At 39.4% G+C, this 13780-nt stretch overlaps 2 protein-coding genes across 2 annotated transcripts in view; one reads left to right on the top strand and one right to left on the bottom strand.

The window, feature by feature from the left end:
- tmtops2b (teleost multiple tissue opsin 2b) overlaps window positions 1-11960 on the top strand; it is a 69418-nt gene extending 57458 nt beyond the window's left edge. The window contains exon 4 of the mRNA XM_041807256.1: window positions 10396-11960. Within this exon, the coding sequence (XP_041663190.1) occupies window positions 10396-10611 (216 nt within the window). The 3' untranslated portion in view covers window positions 10612-11960. The remainder of the gene's footprint in view (window positions 1-10395) is intronic.
- The window catches only part of st6gal2a (ST6 beta-galactosamide alpha-2,6-sialyltranferase 2a), a 111806-nt gene continuing 100427 nt past the window's right edge, over window positions 2402-13780 (bottom strand). Inside the window, exon 7 of the mRNA XM_041807255.1 lies at window positions 2402-4101. Coding sequence (XP_041663189.1) covers window positions 3854-4101 — 248 coding nt within the window. The 3' untranslated portion in view covers window positions 2402-3853. The remainder of the gene's footprint in view (window positions 4102-13780) is intronic.

Raw genomic sequence — 13780 nt, forward strand, 5'->3', positions numbered from 1 at the left:
ACTAATCTAACCTGATCTGATGTTATCGATCATTGATTTTAATATAAAGAAAGTTTGGATCTCAGAACTATGAGCCTAAAGTGTTTCCATGATTGTAGTTTACATCTCATACTTTAGGTGGTTCTATGCAGCCTGAGCTCTCTGATGTGCCCTCTAGAGGTATCCTCAGGTAACACACATTGTGTAGAGCCAAGTATATTTTTAAAATGCTCATGGCACATTCATGAATGATTATTAGCAAGTATCTCTATTCTTAGGGTCCACATCTCTGCATTGGATAATAAAGTATTTCAAATCTACATTTCATATTAGAAATATGTATAGTGACTGACCTGTACTGTTTGAAACCTGTCTACAGTAACTTAATTTCTTTATTGAATGTTGGAGGGAAGTGATGCATGTGGTAGCAGCGTTCATCTCTAGATAGCCTAACAGTGACCGCACAAATCTCTCTGACCCTCAAGGATTATGGGTAGTGTATTCTAACTTTGAATAATCCTAATTTTTCCTAAAATAATCCTGATTAATAAAAACTTGTCTCCTACATGACCTTACACTACTGTTGCCCCTATACTACTTTGTAGTAAAAAAACAGCTTCAAAATTCAGTAGCTGCTGCTGAATGTGGAAATATACCTAGTTTTTGGGACAGGGATGGTAACACATAAACTTGTATCTTCTAAAGGAGTATTCACAATCATTTTCACGCTCAGGCAGTTCCAGCTAAATCGACTTTGGATGGTTATGACAAAACAAATAATGAAATCTATTTAAAAGACTGTTTGATGTTATGGCCAAGGGGGAGGTGATATCACGTGATTGGCTACAAGTTATCCTTCTCCCTCCCAGCCTTGTTCGTGACATTCTGAGGGAATTTTTAAAAATTAGATGCACCTCATTTAGAAGTCTGGGGTTTAGTTACTCTTTAATAAAGGCCACAGTAACATGATGAGTGCAGATAAACATCTCATCTGAAGATATAACACACACACACATTAAGGCCTGAAATAGCTGCCAGAGCAGAAAATCAAAATTAAGTTTACTGATATAAGATATTGATTCGATGTCAAGAAAATTATGAAGGGACGCCTGTTTCGCTCAGTGGGGAGAACAGGAACCCAAATACTGAGGCTATAGTCTTAAAGCACACTCTCCCCATATTCCTTGTCTCTCTTCAGCTGTCTAAATGAAGGCAAAAAAAACCTTAAAGTAACCTCTAAAGAAAATTACCAAGCACATTTTTCATATTTATCTGGACTTGTCAGGTCAAAATAGCTCACATTATGTGTAATAAGACATTTTAACTACAAATACATTAAATAATGTGTGATTTTTAACAGCATCGTATGTTTTTTCTGACCAGGCAGCTAAAAACGAATGAGAACTATTAAATGGTTAAACTAAATCTACTCAGTTTTGCATCAATGTGATGAATTTCTATGTCATGTATATATTAAACTAAATTCCCATGTTTTTAATCTATACATACACTCATTTTATGTTTAAGTCTACCTTGCTAAAAGTAATGCAGCAACAGTACTGTAGTAAATCCTATCTTCATAAAGATTATAACTAGTTAAGCTGTTCTAATGTGTAAAAAGTTGGATTTTATCCATTTATTTTTAAGATTTATTTATGGGAAGCTGGGAGTGGCTTAGCTAGATTAAAGCTCCGGTGAGGAACTTTGTTTGTGTCAATTTTGATGCCCTCCAATGGACATAATGATAAGTCTCATCTCTTCACTGATGTTGCCCTGTAAATGTGTTTCCTGCTTCTTTTTGACAGTCGTTATAACCTGCTGTGTTTCAAAAGCATTCTGTTAAAGGAAAACTGAATGTGTGGGACTTAAGTTAAACCAAGTGGAAATGCACCTTTAAAATCTGTCTTGTTAAAGATAGATTTTTTTGCTTTTAAAGGTCAAACAGGGATATCAGTGTTAACTTTCCATCTTTTTGATGAAGAGCTTAAAGCTCCTCATAGGAGCTTTAATTTTGCCTAATAAATGTATATATGAGATTCCCTATCAGATCTATTTCTAAGAAACTATATATAAAATACAAAATATCATGGGTGCTTTACAAAATTGTACGCCAGCAGATTTTAGTAATATCAAAGTGTCAGCTGGTCCAATGCTTGCCCCTTTTCTTTTTTTTTTCTTTTTCTAAAAAAGAAAAAAAAAGACAAATTTTGGTACAAATTTGTCGATACCCAGCCCTTCTCAACACCAAGTAATACTGAGCCACAGAATCAACCTACATACTACTAGAGAGCCATCTAATTCAACATACTGACTATTCAAAAACAACTCTTCACATCTTATATCAAACCACAACCAATGGCACAAGAACATTTTGTAGAAACGCACACTTAGCTACAAAAATCTCTGTTCACAAGCAAGATCTTTTTCACCCCTAACATTTTCAGCAAAAAACACACGCAGGCCTCCTTTGCTCTGCATGCTGAGCTAATACCCCTTCACAGCTCGCTGCAGATGTTCCTCTCACTGACTGTAAACATCAAAATCATCCTGGCTGGAGACAAAGCAATTTTGATGATATTACCAGTACAAATTCCTCTGTTATTATAGTCTCCACTCAGAGCTGCAGACAGGTGCTCACCGCTATTAGAGGATCGAGGAAATATGAGGCATTTTTAGATGTAGGAAATGAGTTTAATGCTGTTTCATGGCCGAAGAATAACCCTGCACGTATGCAGTGTGGAGCTTTGAAGGTGTGGGGGGGTTTGGCCATTACACGCAACGGTAAAACTTACATTCAATAAAGAGCGAACTGACCGTTTGCTGCTGATGCAGAGCTGAGAATCCCCTGATGCAGCTTGCTTCAGCAATTTCAACCGCTCCACAGCTCCCACAGCAATTAAACTCCATGTTACTGCAGTCCTGCCACAGTGTGTTACTGCATGTAGCTAACAGGCACAAGGCAACCCGAGGAAAGTGTTCAGACAACCACTAGGCACGGGGTTACAGCTGTTCTGAGCACCAAAGATCCATTTTGGCCCCAATGTTTGATTTCATTTTTTAAAAAAGGCTCCTCAATTAATCTTAAAAACAAGTGCCCTCCTTACGTCTATGCTGTTCTTTTATTTACCCACATGGACAGGCCTCTTGACACAAAATGGTAATGGTATTAAGCTTGGCATGCACAGGAGAGTAATTTAGTAAACGTAGGTTTGAAATAAACCCCCCATGACAACACGAAACAACTTCTGACATCACAGGAAGATATCCGGGGAATGTCAAACAGGGAGCGCCCTGCTGCAGAGCCATGACATGAACAGTAATATGACTGCTGAGAGCTTCACTTCTCTCCTTCTTTGCATGTATTATGAACATGTGAGCATATGTTACATTTCTGACATTCATCACATGACTTCTTTTCTTATTCACAACCCTTTTGGACCAGTAAAAAATAAAAAAAAATTGTTATAAAGAGGACCACCCTCAACATTTGAAAAAACAGAGTTTACACCACTGAAACACAGCCAGTTATTGTAAAATTCACTTGCCTATCTAAAAACACTGATCTGTTGCTACCCTAGTCAGCTCCACAGCTAACGTGGCTCAGCTAAAGCAGAGAGAAACTTCTTTTCCAGCCCCGTCTTGGAGCTTGTCCTGCCAGTCTGTGGTCAGGTAAGCCATTTTAATGAAGACAAGTTCCCCACATTGATCCCCCGCTGGAGGGCTATGGCTTATGTTCTTCATGGGTCTCATTTCCAACATGTAAGCTCCAGCCTCCGTGTCTCCTGTGGCTTTATTGCACCTCTCCCTTACTCAGCCAGAAAAAAGGCCGGAGTGTGTTTGTATACGCAGGCTCAAAGGGTCAGTTTTCATTATCTCAGATGTCACAGTTGATGGTGCTCAAGCCTGGAAGAGTGACCCGGCCTTTCTTCCTCAGGTCCCTCTTGGGTCCCATGTTGATCCGCTGGATCAGGCTCTTTTCGAACAGGAGCGGATGGTAGGCACCCAGTGTACAGGCGGCGTCGTAGTAACGCTCGTGGTAGTGGCACAGGTCCGTCTGCCTCATGGAGGGAATGTACTCGTACACGTGCACCTTCTCGCACAGCGCCATCATCAGGAGAATGCCTGGAATAACGACAGAGAGAGAAAGAAGCTTAGATAGAGAAACACATCCTGACCTTTTTGCTGTAGAAAAGTTAAACTGCAATCAAGTTTAGGGTTAAAAAGTGCACTTCAGAGGCTAGACTATGATTATGTAACAAAAGCATCTTTAAAAAGCCTGCAAACTTCTTCAAGCCTTGAAGCCTTGAAACTTTATAAACCACATTTTCCTTAAATGTACTGAGAAGATGCAACGATTTTCACACAGCACCTCACTTTAAGTAAGAAACCACAGCCAAGAGGTGTTCAGCATAGCTTTGCATAAAACATGGAGGACTGGGAGACTAGCAAAGGCCACACACACTATATGGACAAAAGTATTTGGCCACACCTGTTGATTACTGAATTCAGGTGTTTCAATCAGACCTATTGCCACAGCAGGTGTATAAAATCAAGCACCTAGCCATTCAGTCTCCATTTGCAAACATTTGTGGTATAAAATGGGTCGTCCTAAAGAGCTCAGTGACCTCAAGTGTGGTACTGTGATGGATTTGCATTAGGATGATCTGTTAAATTTCAACCCTGCTGGATATCCCAGCTGTAAGTGATATTTTTAGAAAGTGGAAGAGTTTTGGAACAACAGTGACTCAGCCACAAAGCAGCAGACCAAGTGAAATCACAGAGAGGCGTCAATGACTGCTAAGGTGCGTAAAAGTTCTGTTGATTCCATAGCTGAAGAGTTCTGAACTTCAACTGGCATTAATGTAAGCACAAAAACTGTGCAGCGGGAGCTTCATGGAATGGGTTTTCATGGCCAAGCGGCTGCATGCAAGCCTCACATCACCAAGTCCAATGTCAGGTGTCAGATGAAGTGGTGTAAAGCACTTTCCTACAAAAACAAAAACACTCCAAATCTTCTGGAAAGCCTTCCAAGAAGAGTGGAGGGTGTCCTAGCTGCAAAAAGGGGACCGACTCCATATTAAAGTACATGCATTTGAATCAGTGTTACTACAGTCACTGTTGGTGTGATGGTCAGGTGGCAAAACACTTTTGTCTGTAGTGTATATGTCACTGCTTAAAAGGTAGATTGTCACTTTTAAAGCAAGCTAATTCAAGTTTCCATGCCTTGTCAAGCTACATGAACTGTAGCATTGTGTTCACCTGAAAGACTTGAGAGGTAATGATATTCCTTTCTCTTTTAAAAAGCAAGCAAATAATTGCAGAAAACCCTACAAGGTTAAAAGTTCTTCAACAATAGTGCCATCAAATAAAAAGGTGTTATTGTTATAAGCCTACAGGGTAGTAGAGCTCAAGTGACTCCTGTGGTATCAAATCAGTTCTGTTTTCTCTTAACTAAAGTCGACCAATCTCAGCCTAAAAGGCAGGATTAAAAAACATTTTTTAAGTCTATCAAAATAGACTGGTGGATAATTAGCAAGGGGAGAGAAAAGTGACAACAAATGGTACCGTGGATTATGCATACATGTGAAAGCTCCTCTGAGGAATTGTGCTGAATTTGGTGCCTCCTGTGGACAACGTAGGACCACACTTGCAGTATATTTATTTTACCGCACAAGTAGAAGTAGTAGTTTTGAACAAACAACAACTAATTACTTCCACTGGAAAGTCCACTGTGTAACTTACTGTGAATTTCTGCTGTGGAAAATGTAAAAAGGATCATCTGATACCAACCCTGCAGCACTAATTTCAGGCAATAAAAATAACTAGATAGAAAGCATGGATCATTAACTAATGGTCTCATTTGCTAATGTAGGTCATGAATAAACATCAGTATTCATTTCAGTTTATTTCATAGAAATATAGAAACTCATCATGAGTTTTATATCAGCATGTTCTTTGAATGCCGAAAAAAAATGTCTACTCAGAGTGAGGTTTACATTAAGCCATATATTCTGATTATCAGGCCACAGAACTCAAGCTCATCCTGATAATATTGAGGTGCTGCCTGGCTGCACCCTGATTAATGTGATTCCTTTTTCTCTTATATGAAAAAAGATAACATCCTAGTCTTGCAGGGTTAAAATTAGTTTTTAGCGTTTACATTACCAATCCACATGTAGGCTCTAGTATTACTATGCAGAGATACATTGTTCTCTCAGATGGGGAAATCAGATTACGTCAAGTGAAGGTGTCATAATCTGTCCCAGCAGCTGCTCCACACGTATCTTTATGAAAAGCATTAATCAGAAAATCTGCCCTGGATCTGCACCGTGTCAAAAGTCAAGGACTCTGGTGCAAATTTGATTTTGTTTTAGTGTAAATGTAAAGTTTAGTGCTGAAAAAGAGCATGCACCTTCAGCAAAAGCCGGCGTTAGATAAGGATAAAAATAGAACTGAATGCAGAATAAATGAAGATAGTGGGTTTGCCTGCCTCAGCATGCTCTACATAGTATCTTTTATACAATGGGCTATGTGCAGACACAAAGAGCACTTAGCTCGCATGCATTTTGTTACTGCTTTTTTTTATCCACCTGGCTTTGTATGCTCCCTGTATACCATTTTTTTCTGATTGTAATTCCGCTTCCTTTTTCCATTGCTGCTGTCTATGATAACAATCACTGCAAACAACAGAGTAAAATCCCTCCAGCAGAATGTGTAAGCATGTTGTGAACATAAGTGATGGATCACTTCACCCAAGCCTTTCCTCAACAGTGTTTGTATGAAAGCCTGTAATATTTCTTTTTTTCCTATCCAGGATTTTCCTATCTCCCATTTTTTCCTCTAAAATTAATCTTCTTTTCATAGGTTGATGAAAAACGGGGGCCATTTTTGTTTAGAGGATCAGCCTAAATTACTCTAAATTGCTGCGCTATGATGGTGTGATTATGTTTGTGAATGAGTCTGGATTATAGCCAGATGAGCCTCTGCTGTAGGTGTATGAATGATGCTGAAATGTGTGCATGTGCATGATACAGTGCCTATAAAAAGCATTCACCCCCTTGAATGTTTAACCCTTTTATTGATTTTTAAAATCTATAATGCTCAATATAACTTGGTGTTTTTGGCAAAATAATCCTTTTAATATCAAAGTGAAAACAGATTTCAACAAAGTACTATAAATCTAATGAAAACGTGTAAGATGAAATAGCTGAATGCATAAAAATTCACCCCCTTTAAAGTGACTGACATAAGTAGTGAAATTGGGATCACCAGACTGCAGCGAATGCGTCTCAGGTGTTTGTAGTATAAAGACACCTGTGTCTGGAAAGTTAATCAGTATTTATGGCAACCATTACACCACGAAGACAAAAGAACACTCCAAGAAACACAGACAACTGGTTATTGAAATGTTTAAGTCAAGGGATGGATACAAAAAAAATCACTGGCAGTGATCATCCCCCAGAGTTAAATTAGATCAATCATCAAGAAATAGAACAAATATGGCACAGTGTAAATCTGCCTAGATCAGGCCGTCCTCACAAGTTGAGGGACTGTGCAAGAAAGAGACTATTGAGAGAGGCCACCAAGACACCTAGGATACTTTGAAGGAGTTGCAAGCTTCACCATCTGAGACTGCATACAACTGTTGGTCAGGCAAAGAGAAAGTCACTGTTGAATAAAACTCAGATTAAATCTTAACAAGAGTTTGCTAAAAGGCATGTGGGAGACTACATGATTAAGTTTAAGAAAGTTCTTTGGTCTAAGGAGACCAAAATGGTGCTTTTAGGCCATCAGACAAGACACTATGTTTGGTGGACACCATACACAGCACATCACCACAAGCACGCCATCCCCACTGTGACGTACACCTGTGGCAGCATCATACTGTGGGGATGCTTCTTGGCAGCCTGCCCTGAACGGCGTCTAAAGATCAAATTCAACATGGAAAATATAGGAAATCCTGGAGGACAATCTTATCCAGTCAATCTTATCTAGAAATATAGCTTGGGAGAAGATGCAAGACAATGACCTGAAGCATACAGCAATAGCTACACAGAAATGGTTTAAAGACTACAAAGTGAATGTTCTGGAGTGGGCAAGTCAAAGTCCAGATCTCAATCCAGTAGAGTTTGGGGCTGGGCTTTTAAAGAGCTGTTCACACCCGATTCCCAGGGCAACCTTTTGCAAAGAAGAATGGAGTAAAATTGCAGTGTCCAGCTGTGCAAGCCTGATTAAGACCTATCCACACAGACTCAGTGCTGTGATTGCAGCCAAAGATGCAGCTACTAAATACTGACTTGAAGTGGGTAAATATTGATGCAGCCACTTATTTTAACTTACATTTTTTTAATTGACATTACTTTGTAGATATCTGTTTTCACTTTGACACTAAAGAGTTGTTTTATTGGCAAAAAAGCCAAATAATATTGACCATGTTTTGAATAATAAAAAGCGTAAAACCTTAAACAGGTGAACACTTTTTTCAGGCTCATCTGAAAACTAGAAAAACCCAAATGATAACTATCTACTATATACAATGCTAATGAAAAAATGTAAATCAAATATCTTTGGATTTAAATAATATTAGACATTTTTATAACACTAACAAAATTAAATTGGCATGTTTAATGCTCAATTTAGACAGGTACATTTTTAAGTTGATTTCACTTTTGCACAATTTGATCTTTTTTCCCTTTATAGTTAAAATCATTTTCTTCAACTGAGCCATCAGAATCCTCATATTCGTGCTTCAGATCATTACCACATTTCTCAACATCATTGGTCTGCTATTGCGCAAGAAACCACTGTTGATAAAAGACTTTCTGTACTCTTAGAAATGAACTCCAACGATAAGAAAGAACCCCAAAACAGTCAGGAAACCTATAGAAGGAATGAGCACATCTTGTATTTGAAAGAAAAGCTTTCAGACCTTTTTTCTTTTCTTGGTGGGCTGAGTGACCACAAAGGTCAGAACAGCCACCCATTGTTAGTGAATACATTCCCTTCCAGTGCAACAAGCTATTAGAGGACCATTTCCTCTGCTCAAATGGCTTCACCTGTTGAATGTGAAGACACAGAAGTGCACTAAGGCATGATGTCAGCTGAAACACCGGACAACTTACCTTTACAACAACTCTCTGTGGGAGTGACAGAACAAGGTCAATCCTCTCTGTACGTGAAGACTAATGATGAGTCTACACCATCTATAATGTTGCAAAAGTGAAGGATTTACTGGAGCTGCAGCATTAGAGTCCTCCTTCATTTGATAGCCAAAACAGACATTTAACAACAAGGGATGTTCCAAGTGACTAATTTCTCCAATGATTAAATATAATTCAGCCAGGACCACCCTGTCAAGAAACGCACATGATTTACAGTCAGAATTTCTTTATAAGCAGATATTAATTTGCACTTATTGCCATGATTTTTCTTTGGCTGTGTGGCTGTTATGGGATTCCCCTGCCCTTGCACAAAACTACGGGGAAAGCATCAAGCCTGAAAAGCATGTTTCTGCACTTCCTGTGCCTACAAGGAAAGCCTGAGGCAGGCAGTGAAGCAGCAAAAAGCCCAGAGCAGAGCAGGCATCAGTGACAAAAGAAAGACATTGATTAAGTCAGAAAAAGAATAAAGGAGGAGCTGGGGTGGAGGAGGGTTGCAAAAGCAGCTTGCAGAGAGAGTAGCAAAGCGTAGCCAAGCTAGAGAAGTTTAAATATGGCTGCAAAAGAGCAAAAGGCCAGACTTGAACAAAGGTGTTCGCATACATGATGGGTGACCTAACCACTAAGGCGTCTACAGGGCCACATAACCTAATGTTTTTTTATGGTTAAAGTGCTCTTTGGACTAGAGATGGAACCAAAGATGTTACAAAACAAAGAGAAAGAGACATGTCCTTCCAAAAAAAAAAACATGCCATAGGCTTTTGGCCAACTTTTTTCCATGCACACATTACGACCCACTGAAAAGAACTAGCTATCTATGCACTGTGATGAGCAGTAACATGGCAGTTGCAGCTAATGACTGCTAATTAATGCTTTACATATAATGAGGGAGAAAAGCTGTTAAAAAGGAAAAACTCAGTGACCATGCAGTGAGCGAAAGACAGAGAACACTCTTCAAGCTGCTTTATGCAATCCTCCTCCACCCCAGCTCCTCCTTTATTCTGCTTCAGACCAAATCAATGTCATTTTAGTGTCACGTGTGCTGCTCTTGCACGATCACACTCCACATAGGCTGGTGGAAGGGCAACAACCACACCCCAAATATACATGAAGGCAATTATCGCGATTCAATAACTGCTAATAAAAGGAAGTTTTTATAACCACAAATGTGTTGTTCCTTGATAGTGGTCCTGACTGATTTTTTTTTACTCTATATGTTAAAAATCTCAGTTTCTTCACACTCTTGTCTCTTTCTCAGTTCTACAGGTGTTTCCTGATTCTGTTTCACTGCGACCACTGGTCAGCGGAGAACGGCAACATCTCCATGCCCTCCAAGACCACCGTGATCCAGCTGAACCGCAGGGTCTACAGCAACACGGTGGCCTGCACTGCCCAGATTTCCACAGACGCTCTCAACCAGTGCTGCAGCACCCCAAATACCAAGCACACGAACCCCCCTGAGGTCCAAAATTGAGCCTGGATATTCTCTACCATCCACACAGGAAATACAGTCAATTTAAACCCTACAATTGCAATGTGAACTCCTGGAGAATGTGGACTAAATGTGAGCTGACAGTAAATGTTCTTTATATGTGAGCTTGTCTTTGTACAGAATGGACTTTTTTGTTTGTCTCAGTAGTTTATCTGTTTTTGGTTTGACCTGTACTTTTATTTGGCCAAAAGTGTGAGGAGAACTGATAAAGCTATCTTTCTTTGACCGTAAGCATTATTTAAATGTTGCTTTTACAGCCGCCACTTCCTAGGAAAAGCTTTCCACAAGCATCTGGAGATTTTGGCTTTAGAGATATGCTTCCGTCAAGCCACATTGTGAATTCGGGCACTGATATTTGATGATAAGACCTCTTTTGGAGGCGGCTTCCACTTTATCCCAAAAGGTGTTTGAAGGGTTTAGTGAGAGCCTCTCTCCAGGCCACTTCAGTGCTTCAGCAGGAAACAGTTTGAATTGCTAAAACAAATTATTTTTAGGTCCTATTATGTAGAAAAACAGAGGTTCGTCATGGAACTTTGGCTACTGCCTGTCTTTCATTGAGGAGCAGAACAGAATGCAAAAGTCTGCTTTTGGCCATATAATGTACACTAATACACTTTCAACTTATTCTCAATGTGATTAAAATAGCACCAATCATAGTTTGTCTTAACTTTTAACAGGACTTAATGATTTTTTGAACAACTGTCAGTGTCATCACAAAAAGCACAATATCTCTTAACAACCTTATAAGGGTCCAAATTTTGGAGAAAAATATCTTTACAAAATTTCAGAATTTGTTAATTTGCCACTACTTCTGAAGATTTCCAAGTTTTAATATTCTTAGATGCCTACATTTCTCATTGGCAGAATTCTGCCATGAAATCCAGGGCCTGTTTAGGTGTTTTCCACCGTCTTTTCTACACCACAAAAACCTAGTGCCTATTTTCTGTTGCTGTTCAGTCACTTTGTCACTGTGCTGCTGTAAATGCCAATGCTTGATAATCATCTGTGCTGCTTCAATCAGTGTGTAAGTGGATCGATGTACTCATGATTTAAGCTTCATCTTTTCCTCCATTATCTGCGCTGCTCTGTCTGTAAATGTTGAAGAATCCTGAAAAATGATCATACAAAGATCTTACCCCAGTGTTCAACTTGTATATTCTTACAAATTTTATAATTCTGGTCTGTGATATTGCATGGTTTTGTTGCATGTTTGTTTGTACAATTGATTTTAAACTGACCTGAAACCATGGGGATGTATACACAAAATTAAACCTGGATTTAGTGCAAGAGACATGATAGGCTTGCGGACAATGTGTTATGGAAAAGGGTGGTAAAAAAAAAGCAAGCATGGAATGCCAAATGGCTCACATTTCAGGGTTTAGCTTACCCACACCAAACTCTTGGATTTTTAAGGTTACACAGCAAGAACATCAGACGAGTCATGATGAGCCATAATGATGCCGTTTAACTGTCGAAGAGATAAAGTAACAGACAGATTTGACAAAAACACATCTGCAGGACTTCTCCTGAACGGTTTACACCTGGCTGCAGATTTCAAGACTGGGAACCGGAACGGGATGCAACATTCACAAAGTATCGTACAGAAATTGTGCATGTTTGACACAGAAGGGGCTCCCTCAACGTACGACGCTGGCTGTGAATCAGTGAAGGCTGACCTTCTCACTGCAGGGTGGTGATGAGGCTCAGGCACATGACTACTGGACAATCTGACATCTAGTAGCTGAGTGGAGTCAGCTCATGCTGTGAATGGATGCTATCCCCCAGAGACTCAAAGAGACACGTGGTCTTTTCATTGTGTTTTACTGTTGGTTTGCTTTGTTTCAATAAATGTCATTGCTGTGGATGAAAACTGCTGAATCTCTGTGTTTAAAAAGATACCTGCATAGAAACTGTCAGATTCTATTTCTGGGGGTTTGACTCTTTTCTTTGGGTACAAGTTTCCTTTTCAGTGAAGCTGAAAAATTATTGGTCCATGAAGAGTTTACTTGATTAAAGTCCCTGCTATGTTGCTATGTTACAACTTTTTTTAAGCCACCAGAGAAACAAATGAAGCTTAGTGATCCATGATCAGCTGACTGCCAGCTGATCACAATTATCACCCAGCTCCCAAAGCTCTTTCTCTCAACACACCAGTGTATTTAAATATGATGTACTTCTCACTGATCCCTGCTTGCATTAATGCAAATGCACCATGCTGCTGTCGACACAGCTTAACCTCCTCCACCCCAGCCTCCTCCTCCATAGCATAAAGCTTGTTGCACCCTTCTATTCAGATTCATGCTACTATATATGGATTGTTGTTGAACTTATTTCATTGTATTCAGTATGCATTGTCATTAATTTATCTATCCATGCACCATGCGCTCCCTGGAAAGTTAAAGCATGCTGCTTGACTAACCAAGAAAGCATCTTTTGAGAAGAGCCGTCTGCACCAAGTAAATTGTATATCCATTTTGCAATAAGATGTTTAAATGTATGATGAGCATGTTCCTAAATGAATCACACTCATCATGCCATGGCAGGCAGTTTATAGATAAAACGCCTCAGTTTTATTTTCTCATCCTGTGTTTTACATTTCAGGTATTCCTTAAACCTCTCTTTCTGAGTTATATGAAGTTATCTTTGTTTATGAGACAAAATAAAAGCTGTCTGTTATGAGTAGAATTGGAGACATCATGAAAAGCTTGCCAGGAACAGAATGAGTCTATCATCGAATACTTTGCTAAACTATAGCATCGTGATGCTAACATACAGGAGGGATTAACTGTTGCTGCTTTGAGAGAGACAAAGCCACAGTCTGCTTCTTTTAATCATCCAGGACTAAAGACAAGTGAAATATGGATTAAAACAAATCTTCAGCAGGTAAGATGTTTGATCCTGTTTCAATCTGGTTCGAGTGAAAAAATAGATACTAATTAGCCAGCCCCTTGACCTTAGGGTGAAATCTGTTCTGTCACAAATCACTCTGTTATGATACTTCTAATGACCCGTAGGCCACAGTGGCTGATAGATTGGTAAATTTACCTCGTAATGAACAAAAACACAGCATGTAGCTTGCTGTTAAGGCAGTGACATTAGCCAACAGGAGACTTAAAACGGCTCATGATATGTTGTAGCATTGGGGGGGGGG

The sequence above is a fragment of the Cheilinus undulatus genome, linkage group 15 (assembly GCF_018320785.1).
Source record: "Cheilinus undulatus linkage group 15, ASM1832078v1, whole genome shotgun sequence".
Taxonomy (NCBI): Eukaryota; Metazoa; Chordata; class Actinopteri; order Labriformes; family Labridae; genus Cheilinus; species Cheilinus undulatus.